At 41.5% G+C, this 19,895-nt stretch overlaps 1 protein-coding gene across 9 annotated transcripts in view; it reads right to left on the bottom strand.

Moving 5' to 3' along the window:
* LOC133646875 (ankyrin repeat domain-containing protein 26-like) overlaps nt 1-19,895 on the bottom strand; it is a 55,914-nt gene that overhangs the window by 9,231 nt on the left and 26,788 nt on the right. For all 9 annotated transcript variants that reach the window (XR_009825368.1, XR_009825367.1, XR_009825369.1 and 6 more), the window contains exons 14-21: nt 18,723-18,910; nt 12,105-12,308; nt 10,840-10,870; nt 10,648-10,747; nt 9,767-9,983; nt 7,249-7,318; nt 6,998-7,138; nt 1,946-2,309 (exon numbers count right to left, since the gene is read on the bottom strand). Coding sequence is in view for 6 of the 9 variants with exons in the window: in XM_062042742.1 (XP_061898726.1) it covers nt 1,946-2,309; nt 6,998-7,138; nt 7,249-7,318; nt 9,767-9,983; nt 10,648-10,747; nt 10,840-10,870; nt 12,105-12,308; nt 18,723-18,910 (1,315 nt within the window). In the remaining 3 variants the exon portion in view is untranslated. The remainder of the gene's footprint in view (nt 1-1,945; nt 2,310-6,997; nt 7,139-7,248; nt 7,319-9,766; nt 9,984-10,647; nt 10,748-10,839; nt 10,871-12,104; nt 12,309-18,722; nt 18,911-19,895) is intronic.

The raw sequence follows: 19,895 nt of genomic DNA, 5'->3' as shown, positions 1-19,895 counted from the left end.
TTTCACCTGTAGTAGTAGGAGGTTGTGGCCATAAACTGAAAAGTTGGTCAACTTTGACAGCCAACTTAAACCCACTGATGGCAAAAAAAGAACATGAAAAGACACTTTTGCACCTACTTTTTTTTCCAACTCTTCGCGAGGATTATGAGTCATTCTTCATCTAAACGGGAATATATGATAATCCCATCAGGCATCCCAAAGAGAGCAGACATTGTACAGTAAATTTATTGTCTCTCATGAAGTCTGCCGTGAGTAGTAGTTAGTGTTATTGAAGTAAATAGCGAATGTCTGTAAAAATAAATGCGCTGCTGTATGCTTAAAATGATCAAAATTTGTAAATATTACATGTTTTGAAAGGGCCTGAAAAAAAAAAAAAAGACAAACAAAAATCAGAGGGCCAGAATGAATTGTAAGTATATGATATCATTCACGTCAATGTTAATATTTGGTTAGATGTCCCTTGGCAGGTTTCACTGCAATAAGGTGCTTTCAGTAGCCATCCAGTAGCTTCTGGTTGAATTTTTGACCACTCCTCTTGAAAAAATTGCTGTAGTTCAGCTAAATTTGTTGGTTTTCTGACATGGACTTGTTACTTCAGCATTGTCCACATGTTCTCAATGAGATTTAAGTCAGGACTTTGGGAAGGCCATTATAAAACCTTAATTCTAGCCTGATTTAGCCATTCCTTTACCACTTTTGACGTGTGTATGGGGTCATTGTTCTGTTGGAACACCCAACTGAGCCCAAGACTCAACTTCCGGGCTCATGATTTTAAGTTGTCCTGAAGAATTGGGAAGTAATAAATAAATGATAAATGGGTTGTACTTGTATAGCGCTTTTCTACCTTTAAGGTACTCAAAGCGCTTTGACAGTATTTCCACATTTACCCATTCACACACACATGATGGCGGGAGCTGCCATGCAAGGCGCTACCAGCAGCCATCAGAGGCAAAGGGTGAAGTGTCTTGCCCAAGGACACAACGGACATGACTAGGAAGGTAGAAGGTGGGAATTGAACCCCAGTAACCAGCAACACTCCGATTGCTGGCACAGCCACTCTACCAACTTCGCCACGCCGTCCCTAATTCATCCTTTTTCATTGTCCCATTTACTCTCTGTAAAGCACCAGTTCCCTTGGCAGCAAAACAGGCCCAGAGCATAATACTACTCCTTTGGGGGGGGGGGGGGGGGTTATGTTGATTCTTGTATAGTTGTGCAAGTGTTTGTGGCGTTTCAGCATCTTTTGACACAGATTTTGACTTTTATCATTCCATTCACCGCAATGTTTACAAATGCTTCTACTCGATGACTCCACATCCGAGTCCTAAACACTTTATACGTTTCCATCGACCGACTTCAAGCATGCAATAAATTCATCGGTCAGGAGCCACAAATCGTTAAACTTGCACTTACCCCTCTTATGCAATTAATTTTGCTTTGCTGTGGGCTTTCGCTAAGTTTTCTCTGTTGCACACAGCACACACTAGCTGATGGTGCGCGATACATTCTGACCGGGGCAGCACAGGTAGCCTACTTTGGTTCCGTTTGGTTGTTATATTATAGCATCCTCAAAAAGGTTTTAAGACCTTTTATTATATTTCAGGAGAATTTCTGACATTTTAAGGCCCTGAATTCAAATAGTTGGATTTAAGACTTTTTAAAACCCTGCAGATACCCTGATACAACATGTATATAAAACATTGATAAAGGTGTTAGGATGTTTTTTAAGTGCTTAATAGGCAGAATAGATAGAGAGAGTCTCATTGTTTCCATTGTTAGCTGAATTTTCTAGCATTAATTTACTAGATAGAGTGGATAAAAAAAGAAAAACACATGTGTGCTTGTCTTACATTAGGACTATGAATGCTAGGCAAAATTCCCAATATAGAGCAGTTCCTTTAAGCACTTAAAAAACAAACAATAGTACATTCCCACAAGTACTAACTTGCAAGTTTGTCTTTCTGTCGCTGGCTTTCCTCCTTCTGTAGGAGCAGAGTTCTCTCGTTTTCTGACCGAGCTCGCTCCGCCTCAGCGAGGTGGGAACGGATCGCCTGGGTCTGGGCCACCAAAGCGTCACGGTCCTTTTGCTCATTATCCAGGCGGTTGTTTGCCATTGTGAGCTCACAGTTTAACGCCTGAATCGTATTGTTACAATCCAACATATTTTTTGTTTTGATTTCTTCGCAGAGTTTGAGGTCTTGGCGAAGCCCTTCCAGCTGGTCTTTTATGGTCTCGTTCTCCTGTACAAGGTCTCTCTGTTTATTGCTGCAGTGTGCCTGAGTCATCTCAAGTTCTGATCTTAAATGTTCCTGAAAAATTAAAGGAGGATATTAAAAAGTTGCTGATTCCCAATACCAAGCAAACTTTTGGGGGTTTACAGAAACGAACACATTCAACGGAATGTAAATGCAATTTAAAGAAATAGTTATCTAATTGGACATGTTCATTTGTACAGTGGAACTTGATTTACAAACCTTTTAATTTACAAACTTTTAGATCAAGCTGAATATGCCTGTGTGCAAATTATGTCTCTATGTACGAACAAGTCATTTATTCAATCATTCACTTTTTGTGCCGCCTGCAGGCAGAAAGCAGGGTGCAGCATTTTTGGGGAGGCGAAGTGACTTGCTGCCCAGTACACTACTAGTCACGCTTCAGCATGTGTGCCTTTTCTATGATATTTTGTCTTTTAACAAGTTTTGTCTAATTTACTAACTCAATATGAATCTAAAAAAGACAACACACCAGCGTGAAAAGGAGGCAATCGCTGTGGCGTTAAAAAAATACTATTTGCGAGGACTACATTAATGGCAGTATGGAAAAATCAACGAAGCAGGCTTCATACCAAGGCAAGACTGGACTTTAAAAAATATATTTATATATATTTTTTAAACATGCCAAAGCAGACTTATTTCAACTCGGAGGTGAAGAGCTACCTCATGTTCAGCGGTGCGCCTTCCAAAACGCGCGCGCACACACACTCACAAAAACGGCCCCTCCCCTCGATTTTTCTGTCTGCTCCTTTCTCGTCAGCTCCTCCTTTGATGTTAAAGTAAGTGGATTTTACTTTGAATGTTTATTATTGTAGCAATATGGTTGATAAAGTTATGGATTTTTGTGATTTCTTTTTTTTTTTTTTAAATTTTTTTATAATGTCCTGCCCAGCTTCTCGGGCAAATCATATAGCAGATGTAGATGCCCATATCGGCTGTTCGGATTTACTTTACAAAAGAGAAGTGTAAGATACTTCTCTTGTTGCCTTACTTGTATTTTGACTTTATTAAATGTACTTATATTATCATTTGGTGCAGCCGGGCCGGAGCAGGAGGGGATAGAAAGAGAGAAAAAGGAAGACAGAGGGGGGAATTGTGGGGACAAGAGGGGGATTAGACAGAGAGACAAAAACAACAACAGCAAACACAACAACAACAACAACAACAACAACAACAACAACAACAACAACAGAGCAACATCAGCAAATACGACATGTACAAATATGATGGTAAAAGTAATAGCAAATAAGCAGTTAGTGAAAATTTTAAAAAAAATAAAAAAAATACAGAAATGACAATGAGCATTATTACACTAAAAATGGAGCAATATGAATACCAATAGAAATAGTGCTATTGATAATAAACAATACCAGTACTTTACCTTTATTATCAACAATACAATTGTTCAAATGCAACAATACATATACGTAATGATAACTTGAGATACGAAAGAATGCAGAAAAATGGAGGAGAAGAAAGAGAAGCAACCTTAACCTTGTAGATTGTTATAGTAACAATAGGTTAAGCTTTGTCAGTGTGCCATGTGTTATACCCAGTTTACCTTAGGGCAACAACGTTAATATATGTTTGATGAAACGTGATTATGTGCATGAGTGTATGTGTGCATATGTACTTGTATATGTACAGTATGTGTATGTGTGCTTGTACAGTGAATGTATATGTACAGTATGTGTATATGTGTGTACAGCGAATGTATATGTACAGTATGTGTATACAGTGTGTGTTTGAACAGTGAATGTATATGTACAGTATGTGTAAATGTGTGTTTGTACAGTGAATGTATATGTACAGTATATGTATGTGTGTGTTTGTACAGTGAATGTATGTGTAGTATGTTTGTACAGTGAATGTATATGTACAGTATGTGTATATGTATGTTTTTACAGTGAATGTATATGTACAGTATGTGTATACAGTATGTTTGTATAATGAGTGTGCGTGTGGATGTACGAACTTTGAGTGTGTAAATATGTACTGTATTTATTTGTATATGTATGTGGGAGCGTAGGTACCTATGTATGTGTGTATGTATGTGTGTGAGTATATGTGAATTTGCATGTACAATACATTTGACTCCCAGTGTGTGCGGGAGCCAGAGTACGGCCCCAGCCTCCCCGAGAACCCATCCCACAAACAGTAGGTGTGGTGCCCAGGGAACCAGGAGCCACCGCCCCCACGCAGCCAAGCCGGACAGCGACAGGAACCCCAGAGCCTGGCCCACCGTGCCGCCCACAAGGGCCAGCAGCAGGCCGCAGACAGACGCACCCGGCAGAGGACAAGGCACGAGAAAAACAGGGGGAAGCCAGACCCCAAGCCAGCGAGAGACCACACCCCACACGGACAGAAAGGCGGGACGCCCCGCCCGAGGGGCCCGGAGACCCCCCGCAACCGGACGGGAAGACCGCCCCCGCCCCACCGGCAACAGGGCCCCCACGAGCCCCCCCCACCCCTGGAGAGCGCGGCGAGGCCAGCCCACGGCCACCCCACCCAAGCCGGCCGCCACAGGACCACCCAGCAAGGGGCCACAGGAACCACCCACCCCACCCGCAGGGACCCCAACGATGGAGATGGAACAACCAGCAACCGCCCCGCCGAGTCCCCCCCCTGAGGTAGGGGAATAAATAAATAAATAAATACATAATAATAATAATAATAATATTAATAAAATATATTTAAAAAAAAAAAAAAAAAGGGGGGGGGAAATAAATAAATAAATAATTAAATGTATTTATTTAAAAAAAATAAATAAATAAATAAATAAAAAAAGGAATTAAAAGAACATCACAGACATGCTGACACACAAGGTCGCTACCCCAACAACTGGCCGACTCGCAGCACCTCGGAATACCCTGCAGCACCAAGCCACCACAGTAGACGCAGGGACCAGACCCAGCAGGCCCCAACCAAGACGGGCACCCGGAAGGGATGGACGGCGGGACCCAGGAGCTCCAGACACGCAGTCCGGATGCAGTAGCCTGAGGCGCCGACCCCCACCCGACAGGCAGGCCCAGAACGTACCCCCAGAAATATACATACATATATATATACATACACATAAACATACACATGTACACATACACATGCATACACATACACATATATATATATACATACATACATACATACATACATACATACATACATACATACACACACACACATACACATACATATACACAGTTTGTCAGCCCCGACAACCACCACGCGCGCGCGCTGCCACCAGTCACAACATCAGCCACCCCCCTGCACCAGACCCAGCAGCCACGGGCGCCCACACCACAAACAAACGGCAGCAGAAACAGCAGCCACAACACCCACAGACAGCCAGCACCACCCAATCAAATCAAAGCGATCAAAAAAACAAACAAACCGCGACCGGCAACCACACGGCAACAGGATCACAGATACCAGCCAGCGCCAGCAAGCCCAAACGCCAACACGCAAACAAGAGACACCAACACCCCCCCCCCCCCCCCCCCCCGCCAAAAGACCCCACCACCCCAACCCAAACACACCACCGCCCAAACAACCGAGACACAGTATCCAGACCAGACACGGGCGCCGCGCCGCCACCACATCAAGTCGCCAACAGAGACCCCACAGCGCAAGGTCGGGCCACACGGGCACGGACCCCACCCAACAGGAAGCGAGACCCGCGCGACGCCACACACAAATAAATAATAAGATTAAACAAAAATAACAATAATTTAAAAAAATAAAATAAAAAAATACAAAATAATAATAATAAAATGAAATACAAATTAAATTAAAAATAACAAATACAAATAATTAAATAAAATAAAGTAAGTAAATAATAAAAAAAAAAATTTTTTTTAAATAAATAAAATTAAAATAAATAAATATATATATACATATATACATACACATACATACATATACACATACACATACATACATACACACATATATATATATATATACATACATATATATATACACATAATAAAAAAAATAAAATAATAATAATAATAAATTAATAAAAGCCTGGCTGGCCACCAGAACGCAGTCCCCGGAATCCGACGAGGCAATGAGGGGTGCGCCGAACCCCAACCCCCCCACATGCATGTGTACAAGGCCCCCAGTGTGTCTACTGTGTAGTTAAAATTAGGAGGTCAGCCATTACAGCCGACCTCCAGTCCCTATTGATGCGTGTACTGTAGCGTGAGTGAGATATGTATGCTTGTGGGAACTAATAATGCGATTAAAATTGGGGGATTGTGATTTCTGATCGTTTGTGAGGGCACCAAAGGGACTTCTGTGTGTGTGGTCGTGTTGGCAGAACAGCACATACATTGTTTTTTTGGCTCGTTAATAAAGAGAAAATTGATCCATCAGCCCCTTGTTATGTTTGTTTGATATACACTTTATATTGTGTTCAGTGTACAAACCTTCACTAAAATATGGACTTTTTTCAGGGATGGGACCAATTATTCATATTTACATAGTTTCTTATGGAGAAATTTGCTTCCCTATTCAAACATTTCGATTTAAGAACCATGTTCAAGGACCAATTAAATTTGTAAATCACGGTTCCACTATGCCTTTGTTACCACCGTCATAACCCCACATTGGCAAATACTGTAGGTACAATTAACATAGACATGAATAAAAACACATTTACTGTCTAATATAATATGCGCTGCAATACAGCAACACAATACACAATGTCCTATGAGAAATACCTCAATGCTTTTGGCTCTTTTGTAGTCCTCTTCAATGGTTTGCTGCTTGCAGCTCTGACTCTTGAACCGTTGCTGCAGGTGTGCAGTTAAACAGCGCTCCTCATTCAATTGATTGATGGCATTTCGCAGTTCTTGCTCAAGCTAGGTAAAAGAACCGAATGCAAACATCTCTTTACAACTGAGACTCACGACTTGTTCAATTATAAAAGCTGTACCCCAGCCATAGGACACAGAGTCACACCTCCACTTACCTTTTCTTGGTTGCCATGACACAACCTAATTATGTTAGATGCATTTTCTTCTCGTTGTTTTAATTGAAGTCTGTCAACAGAAAGAAAAGAACATTTCAATCAGGAAAAAAACTATTTGCATTAAACACATCCATCAAAACTGTCATATATGTTGCAAAGCACACAAACCAACCATTTCTGTTGACAGCTGATTAATGTTAGCCGTTATCAACATAACCAAAATTAGTCATTGCATGTACAATTACTTGTGAGTTTGGCCAGTTATGAAGAATGAGTAATAATAAAGGAATTGTTTTAACTGGTATCAAGTATTTGAAATGGTTTTTTTCTCTATTTGTGCATATATCAATACAGTGGCATCTTGATTTACAAACCCCTTTATTTGCGAACTTTTCGATCACGCAAAATATGCCTGTGTGCGAACTATGTTTCTGTGTACTAACACTTCATTCGTTTTGTTTCCCGCTGGCAGCCATTTTGTGCTTGCTCATATTGAAGAGATTAAGAAAGCCTGCTTTGTACTACAGCAAGTTTTTACTTGTAATGAGAACAGACTTTTCTGGAAAAAGATGCCAAAATGGATATATTTCACAGCAAAAGACAGCTGTCTTGTTTAGCGGTGCCTCTTCCAATCCTATTATTCATAGTTACACTGTTTGCTGTAAATTGTATACTCTTATCTAACACAAACTCCATTTGGGCCTTTGAATATTTCTATTTATATATTGTATACTCTTAATAGAGTAGTAATTGTGTAGTATTTCTTGACAACAATGATAATGATGTACCTAAAAAAAATACATTATTCATTTTGTAAGATACTGTAGTAATATCCTCTTGGATACTGACCTGCTTTTATTTTTAAGCTTACTCTGCACTACAGGAAGTTACTTAGTGCATGATTTAATGCTGCGTAACTAGATAGTAGTTATGTTGCTCTTGTGGTTACAAGATGCCTTGCGATATTTATGAAGTTGATAGTACTACACCATCCGTGTGTGACAATCATTGGTACTTTAACTTGAACTTTTTAGTAATCAGAAGATAGTGAACGTGGACTTGACGGGTTGTCAATGAGTAGGGATGATGTTCGAAACTGGTTCTCCCGATTGTTCGATAAGAAAAGAACCGATTCCATGGATTCGAATCCCTTTTTGAGAAGCGGTTCCCGTTATCGAGGCCACTATAGTAAAGAAAAAGATTTGGTTCTTTATCCGAATCCCTGGGAACAAATCCTGTGTCACAGGAAATGTCCTGTGGCAGGTCACAGGAAATGACGTAGCTCAGCCATTCGGCGGCAGATACAGAAGCAACAACAACAATGGACCAGAAAAAACGCTCCAAGGCATGGCTTCACTTTACTAAGAAATTCGACGAGGAAACGGCTATCTGCAATTATTGCCAGGCTTCGCTTTCCTGTAAGAGGAGCAGTACAACAAACATGTTGAAACATGTTCAGGCCGTACATAACCTAAAGGTTAGAGAAACGTGTCGCGTCTTCGACACGTGGAGAAGCAGCGACACTGATGACTAAGCACGCCCCTCTTCCTCTGCTTCAACCTGCAATCCCAGTGATAGTGCCGGTGAGTAACTAACGTTAACTGTTGCCGGTTAATTTCCATATATGCTCACTTGTAGCCTTTAGGCTAAAATAACGTTACCTCTTAACCAGGACTGCAGTAATGTTAGCTAGACTAACGTTACCTAAGCATAGTCAGTGGCTAACGGTAACGTTAACGTTAGCCATTTTGCATGTGTCTGATAACGTTAACGGTATCTTGTAGCCTACACCGCTCCAGAGTTTGCAGGTCTGTCCAATAAACTAGTGCTTGCAAGATGTGAATTAAGATAATGTTAACGTTATCCTATTTCAGATGATGACATTCATGACAGCCAGAGTGACCAGGGCAGTGTTTGCTCTGTAGCAGAGCGTTAACCCATTTACCATGGCGAGGTATAACGCAGAGAGCAGCAAGATGAGTGAGGAGGAGAGTAACATTAATCGCAAGCTAACGTAAAAGATGGTGAAAAATCTCCTCCCCTTCAACTTGAACAGACGAATACAAGTAGGTTAATAATTGTATTTTGCTGACACGTAATGGAGCCAAAAGTAAACACCATTACTCTGAGATTTGTTTCAAATGTAAAGTGCTGTACAATACAAATGAATGCAGGATTTTCCCTGCATGTATTTTTCTTAGGTGGCCCAGTTAAAGGGGCACTAACAGTCAATATTTATTTATTTTATTAAAAAATGTTCTTGGGTAACAACAGACTATATATATTTTTTTTTTCTTAAAAAATAAAAGTGAGCTTTTGTTAAACCAAGTATTGTGTTTTTTTTCCATATACAACAACCTATCTGGATTCGATAAGATTGCTAAGGAATCGGTTCGATAAGAGGATTCGATAATGGCACGAAATCAATAATTTCTTAAAAAACATCATCCCTTTCAATGAGACCGTCATAAGTGAGCTCCGCTGTACATTGAAAGAACCACGGGATGTGAATCCTTACCTTAGGTCGGCGATTTCACTTTGCATCTCCATTTCTTTATGCTCCATGACACATCTATCATCTTTGACCTCCTCAAGTTGGTTCTTTAACTCTGCATTGTCATTTTTCAGTTTGCTCACCACACCTGCACGGGAGCCATGAGGGTCTTTTGGCTTCAGAATGGGGTGCTTACTTTGTTGGCTCGCAATCTCATCCAGAATGAACTTTCTTGCGGGATCTGAGGAATCAGTTATGATATAAACAGGGTATAAAAACAGCCCCCCAAAAAACAGAACCCACAAATCTTTGAATAAATCTGTTAATTTGATTTTTTCTTTTTCAGGGTATACACGTTGACTTTGTGCATGACATTTTGGAACAATAGGTATATTTCTCCAACAAATCATACCTTGTAGTAAAAGTACACTTTTAAAAAGTTTCAGTGTGATCATGCTTCGTCAAAACCTGAATTTTGGACTGTTTTCGGAAGTTCAGAGTATGGAATTGTACAAAATCTTCAATCTAAAATCCCAAAGAGGAATGTTTGGGTAATTGACCATTTTTCACGATATATGTAAGTCTGCCTCCAACACCACAGAACCCATTTGGAGCATATTTTGGAAAACTTTTATGCAAATCGATTAAGATAACTGCAAATTCGGGGAATGATGGTACATGGAATTAAGTTTAAGGTTGGGAAATTTCATGAAATTTGTCGGACCATTGTAGGATTTAATAAAAACATTATGGGTTGTTTTTATGGGGTCACTCGGTATTTTGCCTTCAAGTTCCTGACAAATTTGAAAAAACAACAACAATAACAATGCAGCAACATTCCTCAGGATCCCAACCGGCAATCCCTGTTGGTAAGGAATCCAGATTTGGAGGCATAAGGGACACACCTTTAGAGGTTGACACGTGAAGATCACAGTCATCTGCTGTCAATGAAGACGACGAAGTAATCTCATCGAGCTCTTCTGAGATTTCAATATCCTCAGCGTGCTGAAAGTATAAATTACATTAAAAACAAAACTGCAAAGAACTTAACTTTTAAACCAAATGACAGACAAAGCAAAAATATTTTTCATTGTTACCAGTTTTTTTTTCTTTTCTTTTGTCTGCCACCTGTTGCCAACAAACAAAAAAATATGTTAATGTAGTAACTAGAGCTCCTGTATCACAAGCACAAGCACACAAGGTGAGTGTTTTAACTAGTAATATAGACGGCATTTCATCGACCACACAGAATCTATCAACACTTTTCTTCATTGAAGAATAGGGTTGCACGATTTTGAAGAAAAAAAAACAACAACTAATTGCGATATTTCTCTCCAAGACTGCAATTTTATTCACGATTTTTTATATTTTATACATAAAAATGCATGAAAACTGGGAAAAAACAAATGATGGAAGACATGTTATTCTTAGACTGTTGATCAACATATTTCTGTCTCAACATTAGAACAATATGCAATAATTACTTTCAAAAATATTTGGCTTTTTGCAGACAGATTTAGAGCTTTTGTTTACATCATGCTTTTAAACAGAAGAAATATTCGATAAATCTGTAGTGATCATAATGCAATGTAATCATAAAACAAACGAAAATTATAAGAACTTTTACTTCTCATTACTGTATTGTTTACCATTATACGGTCATTGGAAGGCAAATCATTTTGTTATCCTTAAAATTGACTCATTTCTGTAAGCAAATATTGAATTTAATTTACATCTTAAAGTGCATTTTTTTCCAGTTGTAAAAACAAGGTCGGACGTTGTCTTTTTGTTTACTGCCATCCCGTGATTACAGCATTCTCGCTTGTTCGTCCGTGTTGATGGGTTAATATTGCCCATCCAATTTGAAGCTGAACTATTACCACAACGGGACATTTGGCTTTGTAAACATATTTTTTTTCCTTCCAATTTTTGTTACTTTGCAGCGAGTCGCGAGTAGAGAGGCTCCCAGACTCTGCTTCCTTTGTGTCTGTGTGTAAAGCTGGTATCCGCTCTACTCCCACCGAGACAAATATTGGGAATGACGGCAAAGAGGGATCACTGCGTTCAGTTAAATATACTGTTAAATAAACACGCTCAGATGCTGAGAGCGATGCACAGAGTGAGACCTCTTTCTCCTTGTTTGAAGCGAGAAACTAATGTGAGGCACAACAATTCTAATTGGGGAACTTGTCTGTCACTCAAATGCCGGTGACAGCAAAGAGAAAAAAAACTTTGCCTCTTGCGGTTATGTAATCGCACTACTTCAAACCTCAATGTCGATTAATCGTGCGCCCTATTGAAGAACCAATCCTGCACTAGCGCCATAGGAGGCCACAACTTGACCGACTAGCAGCATATATACCTTCCTTCGTCATCCGACATGTCACTTAAAGTGCTGTCATCATTCAGACGGAGCACTTTGACGTTCCTCTGGGGACTTTTGGTTGAGAGGGACTTGGAAACCGCCGTTAGCTGTGAGGGTTTCTCAACAACAAGATCGTCAGCTCTGTTGATGCTGGAGGTTCGCTGACGTGAGGGTGATTCCACCGGTGGCTTGCTACTGCAACTACACGACAAAAGTCAAGATTATGCCCCACTCACTCCCCCAGGGCAAACAGATCAAAAACGAAAATTTTAAGTAAAATCCATGACTTTATACATTTATGCGGCTGCTAGACTTTTGAGTAGGACAGGAAGTTTGAACACATTACGCCTCTACTGGCCCACCTGCACTGGCTTCAGGTACAATTAAGGTGCAATTTTAAGGTTTTATTACTAGCGTACAAAATACTAAAAGGTTAAGCGCAATTTTATCTTTCGGATCGTACTACACCCAATGTGTTCCATCCTGAAAGTGACCCTCAGAGATCAAACAAAGACTGTAGGCTCTACAGCAGTATTTCTTAACCATAGGCTCATTGTTGGGTCGCCAAAAAAATTCTGTTTCTCAGCTTTGGTCCGTTATGGGCCGCAGTGGTACTCAGTTGTAATACAATTTTCCACCACTTGTGGCAGTAATGACGATATAAAACAAACAGAAGAAGTTTATCCATCCATCTTCTTCCGCTTAGCCGAGGTTGGGTCGCGGGGGCATCATCCTAAGCAGGGAAGCCCAGCCTTCCCTCTCCTCAGCCACTTCGTCCAGCTCCTCCCGGGGGATCCCAAGGCATTCCCAGGCCAGCCGGGAGACATAGTCTTCCCAACGTGTCCTGGGTCTTCCCCGTGGCCTCCTACCGGTCGGACGTGCCCGAAACACCTCCCTAGGGAGGCGTTCGGGTGGCATCCTGACCAGATGCCCGAACCACCTCATCTGGCTCCTCTCGATGTGGAGGAGCAGCGGCTTTACTTTGAGCTCCTCCTTTCGGTCATAACCCAAAGCTCATGACCATAGGTGAAGATGGGAATGTAGATCGACCAGTAAATTGAGAGCTTTGCCTTCCGGCTCAGCTCCTTCTTCACCACAACGAATCGATACAGCATCCGCATTACTGAAGACGCCGCACCGATCCGCCTGTCGATCTCAGGATCCACTCTTCCCTCACTCGTGAACAAGACTCAGAGGTACTTGAACTCCTCCACTTAGGGCAAGATCTCCTCCTCAACCCGGAAATGGTACTCCACCCTTTTCCGGGCGAGAACCATGGAACTTCGGACTTGGAGGTGCTGTTTCTCATCCCAGTCGCTTCACACTCGGCTGCGAACCGATCCAGTGAGAGCTGAAGATCTTGGCCAGATGAAGCCATCAGGACCACATCATCTGCAAAAAGCAGAGACCTAATCCTGCAGCCACCAAACCAGATACCCTCAACGCCCTGACTGCACCTAGAAATTCTGTCCATAAAAGTTATGAACAGAATCGGTGACAAAGGGCAGCCTTGGTGGAGTCCAACCCTCACTGGAAACGGGTCCGACTTACTGCCGGCAATGCGGAACAAGCTCTGACACTGATCATACAGGGAGCGGGCCGCCACAATCAGACAGTCCGTTACCCCATACTCTCTGAGCACTCCCCACAGGATTTCCCGGGGTACACGGTCGAATGCCTTCTCCAAGTCCACAAAGCACATGTAGACTGGTTGGGCAAACTCCCATGCACCCTCAAGGACCCTGCCTAGAGTATAGAGCTGGTCCAGTTCCACGACCAGAACGAAAACCACACTGTTCCTCCTGAATCCGAGGTTCGACTATCCGGCGTAGCCTCCTCTCCAGTACACCTGAATAGACCTTACCGGGAAGGCTGAGGAGTGTGATCCCACGATAGTTGGAACACACCCTACGGTTCCCCTTCTTAAAGAGAGGACCCACCACCCCGGTCTGCCAATCCAGAGGTACCTCCCCCGATGTCCACACGATGTTGCAGAGTCTTGTCAACCAAGACAGCCCCACAGCATCCAGAGCCTTAAGGAACTCCGGGAGGATCTCATCCACCCCCGGGGCCTTGCCACTGAGGAGCTACCTCGGCAACCTCAGCCCCAGAAATAGGAGAGCCCACCACAGATTCCCCAGGCACTGCTTCCTTATAGGAAGACGTGTTGGTAGAATTGAGGAGGTCTTCGAAGTATTCCCTCCACCGATCCACAATATCCGCAGTCAGAGGTCAGCAGAACACCATCCCTACCATACACTGTGTTGACATTGCACTGCTTCCCCTTCCTAAGGCGACGGATGGTGGTCCAGAATCGCTTCGAAGCAGTCTGGAAGTCGTTTTCCATGGCTTCAGCAAACTCCTCCCATGTCCGAGTTTTTGCCTCCACGACCGCTGAAGCCGCACACCGCTTGGCCTGTCGGTACCTGTCTGCTGCCTCCGGAGTCCTATGAGCCAAAAGAGCCCGATAGGACTCTTTCTTCAGCTTGACGGCATCCCTCACCGCTGGTGTCCACCAGTGGGTTCTAGGATTACCGCCACGACAGGCACCAACCACCTTGCGGCCACAGCTCCAATCGGCCACCTAGACAATAGAGGTACGGAACATTGTCCACTTGGACTCAATGTCCAGCGCCTCCCTCGTGACATGTTCAAACTTCTTCCGGAGGCGGGAATTGAAACTCTCTCTGACAGGAGACTCTGCTAGGCGTTCCCAGCAAACCCTCACAATGCGTTTGGGCCTGCCAGGTCTATCCGGCATCCTCCCTCACCATTGCAGCCAACTCACCACCAGGTGGTGATTGGCAGAAAGCTCGCCCCTCTCTTCACCCGAGTGTTCAAAACATGAGACCGCAAATCTGATGACACAACTACAAAGTCGATCATGGAACTGTGGCCTAGGGTGTCCTGGTGCCAAGTGCACATATGGACACCTTTATGGTTGAACATGATGTTTGTTATGGACAATCCGTGACGAGCACAAAAGTCCAATAACAAAACACCACTCGGGTTCAGATCCGGGCGGCCATTCTTCCCAATCACGCCTCTCCAGGTTTCACTGTCGTTGCCAACATGAGCGTTGAAGCCCCCAGTAGAACGAGGGAATCACCCGGGGAGCAGTACTCCCTCGAGTGAATCCAAAAAGGGTGGGTACTCTGAGCTGCCGTTTGGCACGTAAGCGCAAACAACAGTCAGGACCCGTCCCCCCACCCGAAGGCGGAGGGAAGCTACCCTCTCGTCCACTGGGTTGAACTCCAACGTGCAGGCTTTGAGCCGGGGTGCAACAAGAATTGCCAACCCAGCCCGTCGCCTCTCACTGCTGGCAACGCTAGAGTGGAAGAGAGTCCAGCCCCTCTCGAGAGAACTGGTTCCAGAGCCCTTGCTGTGCGTCGAAGTGAGTCTGACTATATCTAGCCGTAACTTCTCCACCTCGCGCACTAGCTCAGGCTCCTTCCCCTCCAGCGAGGTGACGTTCCACGTCCCAAGAGCCAGCTTATGTAGCCGAGGATCGGACCGCCAAGTGCCCTGCCTTCGGCTCCCGCCCAGCTCACATTGCACCCGAGCTCTATGGCCCCTGCTATGGGTGGTGAGCCCATTGGAGGGGGGACCCACATTGCCTCTTTGGGCTGTGCCCGGCCGGGCCCCATGGGAACAGGCCCGGCAACCAGGCGCTCGCCATCGTGCCCCACCTCCGGGCCTGGCTCCAGAGGGGGGGCCCCGGTGACCCGCGCCCGGGCGAGGGAAATCTGGGTCCTTCGTTTGTATTCTTCAACAGAAGAAGTCTGAAGCTAAAGTCATTGGGAAGTTTCTTTAGCGCAAAAATTATGACTTAAGTGGTGAATTTGTATTCTTATTTGCACTTCAAAAATGTTCAGTTTATATATTATTTCTATATATATTATATATATATTTTTTTAAATGTATTTATTTTAGCATTGCATAATGTTGCCCTATATTTGTTTAGTATTTGTTTTATTTATCAGCCTGACCTAAGCCTTGATGATAATCTTTGTGATTAACACATGGCTTCATATCATTTGACAAGGTTTATCCTGCTAACTGCAAGTATGTAAGATTTACTGTATTTGTTGAATATGATTAAAATCAAGAGTAAGATGACTAATTCAGTGGTAATATTTAAGTAGGCCCCAGGGCCTTCTGTAGTGGAGAATTTGAGCCCTGAAGTCAAAAAAGGTTAAGAACCCCTGCGCAAAAGCACTGGTGTCGAATTCAAGATGCGCAGGCCAGATCAAATCTGTGAATTCTTAAAAATAATGGCCATACTTCATCTTTCTTACTAAATGTATGTTTCCGTTTTGACGGAAAAAAATTTAACGCATGAAATAGCATATGTTTAAACTTATAATATTATCTGGGGGGTGTTTTGCGAAAAGAAGTGCATGTCAAATGTAAACCAGTAAATAACAAGGCGCTTTATATGAAATTTTACCCCACATGTATTCCTAGACAAGTCATGCTGTCACTTATTAGAATATTAAAGTACATTTCGCCTACGACTTCCGGTGGCCCTTGTGGCACGCCTGACTAGTACAAAAACTTCAAAGCAGAAGGTTGTGAGTTCAAATCCATGTCTGAGTTGTAGTAAAGTTGCCAAACGTATGTTTTAATTATGTTAAAATACATTTAACTTCAGCATAGTATTTTAAAAAAGTGGATTTTTCATTGTGTTTCAAAGCTCCTCTTGGACTACTATTTTTTGACCTTGGTATTTGTCAACTCCTGGTTACAACCCTGCATATGTGTTCTTGTTTTACATAGGGATTGTAATTGACAGACAAAATAAAATAAAAAATATGCAGCTCCCCTTCATGTTCATGCACACTGATGTGAAGACTCTTATTTTGAAAACTGTCTACTTTGAAAGTGTCATTTCCACTTGTTTCTTCCTTCACACTTGTCCAATGTCTTAAGAGATATACACATTATATGAAGCATTAATGGCTTCTCGTAAGTGTGTGATGTTTGGATATCACTATAGTCAGAATAATAGCTGTGTTTATTTAACAACTAGCATCTGACCGCTAAAGAAATTTGTTATGCATACGCTGATATAAAGACTGCAGTTTGAATTGACACTTGCAAGTATATTTATTGCTATTGTTTTTATTAGTGTTAGGTTTATTTATATTCTTATAAGATCCAGACATTGAATTAATTTAATCAGAATTATAGTAAGATATTATAACTTGTGTATTTTAGATACTATAGGGCTAACAAGTAATCTATCAGTTTAATCGAGTAATTTCATAAAACACATTTTAAAACCCTGATGCGTAATTAAGGAAAATAGTTTTAAATAAAACAGCTTTTTATCTGCTTGCCATGACCATCAATAATAAAAAATATGTGCATTAATAAAAATTAACTATTAAAAAAATTAATTAGAAAAAAAAACAAAACACATAACCACTCTCATGTGCGCTTTAATGCAGTGGCTGCGGGGAAACTATGTCCATGTATCTCAAGTTCCGGGCACGTTTAACTTTTATTTATTACACTCATGAGAGGCTGTAATTACCCTATCTAAAATATTCCTATTTGCAACTCATTTTTGGAAACAATGCATATTTTGGGTGTTTCCCATAATAAATTAAAATTTTTTGTTTTTAACCAAAAAAAAAGCTTAAAACATTAAAAAAAATTCCATATATATAAAAGCGATGTCTATAGATATGTCTGAAGCTGTTGAAGAATTTAAAGCATTGAAAGTTGAAAAAAATTACTTAGAACACTTTTTTGAGCATGTGCGTTTTCCGGTTAAGGAGTATAATGTGACGTTTTTTTTGTGTTTTTTTTTTTTTTTTTTAGAAAAAACTGTCATTGTTCAAAAATAAGGCATCAAAATCAGTGTTATTATGAATTATTGACCTATTAAATGCTTTAAAAACCTCATCCAAAGTATTCCACTTTGCAACTCGTTTTTGGAATTATTGCATATTTTGTGCTATTCCCATAATAAAAAATGTTGTTCATTGTTATTTTTTACAAAAAGTGCATAAAACATAAGTGTTGAAAGTTTAAAACAATTATTATATGACTTAGTTATAACACCTTTTTAAGTGCATCTGTTTTTTGGCTAAGGACGAATAGTGTCAGTTTTTGGGAAAAACTGTCATTGTTCCAAAAATAATAAGGCATCAAATTCAGTGTTGTTATGAATTGTTGACCTATTAAGTATTTTAAATTGCATCTTGTTTCAGGAAATATTGCATATTCTGCATTTTTACCCACAATAAAAATGTTGGTTTTGGTTTTTCAAAGAGCATAAAACATAAAATAAGATTACAAATATATAACAACTTCATATCTATGGATAGGTCAGAAGCTGTTGAAGAATTTAAAGTGTTGAAAGTAATATAAAAAAAAAGACTTACATATAACACTTTTTTGAGCACGTTATTTTTCGTCGCTTAGGCATAACGTAGTTTGAAATTAAGTAAACTGTGTTAAATTATTAATGGAAGCAACAGAATAGAAATCAAGATTATTTCTAACCAAATTAATCAAAACATTCCGCAACCTCAAATGTATGTTTTTACTTATTTTAGAGTAATCCTGCTAACTAGCCAACAGCAATAAAACCTCAAAGCGTACCTTGTCGAAGCAGAGACGCCCCGAGAGACATCTGGTGATTTGCGGCTGGTTGGACTCTTCTCACGCTTATCAAGTTTGTCATGTTTCTCAAGTTTAAGTCCCTCTGCTGCTCTTCCACCCGTGTCACAGAAAGAACTGGCCTTTTTCATTGAAACAGTCTCAACAGCCCCTTGGCCAACCCGAGACCACTGCAAGAGAAGCAAGTCTGGGTTAATTTTCTTGTCTCTTTTCAACAAAAATTACTTAATTAGTGTTACTAAGTCATGTATATATATCATCTCTGAATTAGGGCTGGGCGATATATCGAATATACTCAATATATCGCGGGTTTGTCTATAGAAAATGACTATATCGTGATATTCAAGTATACGTTCTCACGCAGTTGCTTTTAGCTGCGGGCATTACACTACAGGCTCTTCTCACTCTTTCTTGTTTCTCCCTCACAGATACATAAAACAAGCGCACCTTCTTACATCACTTCACCATAAAAGTAGGTGACAGTGTCATCACCAGGAAAGATGAGGTCACCTACCTAGGTTCCATTCTAGAGGCTAACCTTTCCTGTGATAAAATGGCAACCAAGGTAATCAAAAAGGTTAACCAACGAACGAGATTTCTCTACAGAATTTCCTCTCTGGTCAACAAAAGCACCTTGAGGATTCTGGCGGGAACTCTCGTTCAACCCTTTTTCGATTACGCATGCACCTCCTGGTACCCTAGCACCTCCAAAACCCTCAAATCTAAACTCCAAACATCTCAGAACAAGCTAGTCAGGTTACTTCTAGACCTCCACCCCAGATCCCACCTCACTCCTACCCACTTCTCTAAAGTGGGCTGGCTCAAGGTGGAGGACAGAGTTAAACAACTTGCACTGAGCCTAGTCTATAAAATCCGCTACACCTCCCTGATACCGAAGTACATGTCTAACTACTTCCTTAACGTAAATGACCGCCATAACCACAACACCAGGGGGTGCTCCACTAACCACGTTAAACCCAGATTCCGAACTAACAAAGGTCTTAACTCATTCTCTTTCTATGCCACATCAATGTGGAATGCGCTCCCAACAGGTATAAAAGAAAGGGCATCTCTATCCTCCTTCAAAACCGCTATAAAAGTTCACCTCCAGGCAGCTACAACCCTAAACTAACACCCTACCCGGATTGCTAATAA

This window comes from Entelurus aequoreus, linkage group LG03 (assembly GCF_033978785.1).
Source record: "Entelurus aequoreus isolate RoL-2023_Sb linkage group LG03, RoL_Eaeq_v1.1, whole genome shotgun sequence".
Lineage (NCBI taxonomy): Eukaryota > Metazoa > Chordata > Actinopteri > Syngnathiformes > Syngnathidae > Entelurus > Entelurus aequoreus.
This window is presented reverse-complemented; position numbering and strand designations above follow the sequence as displayed.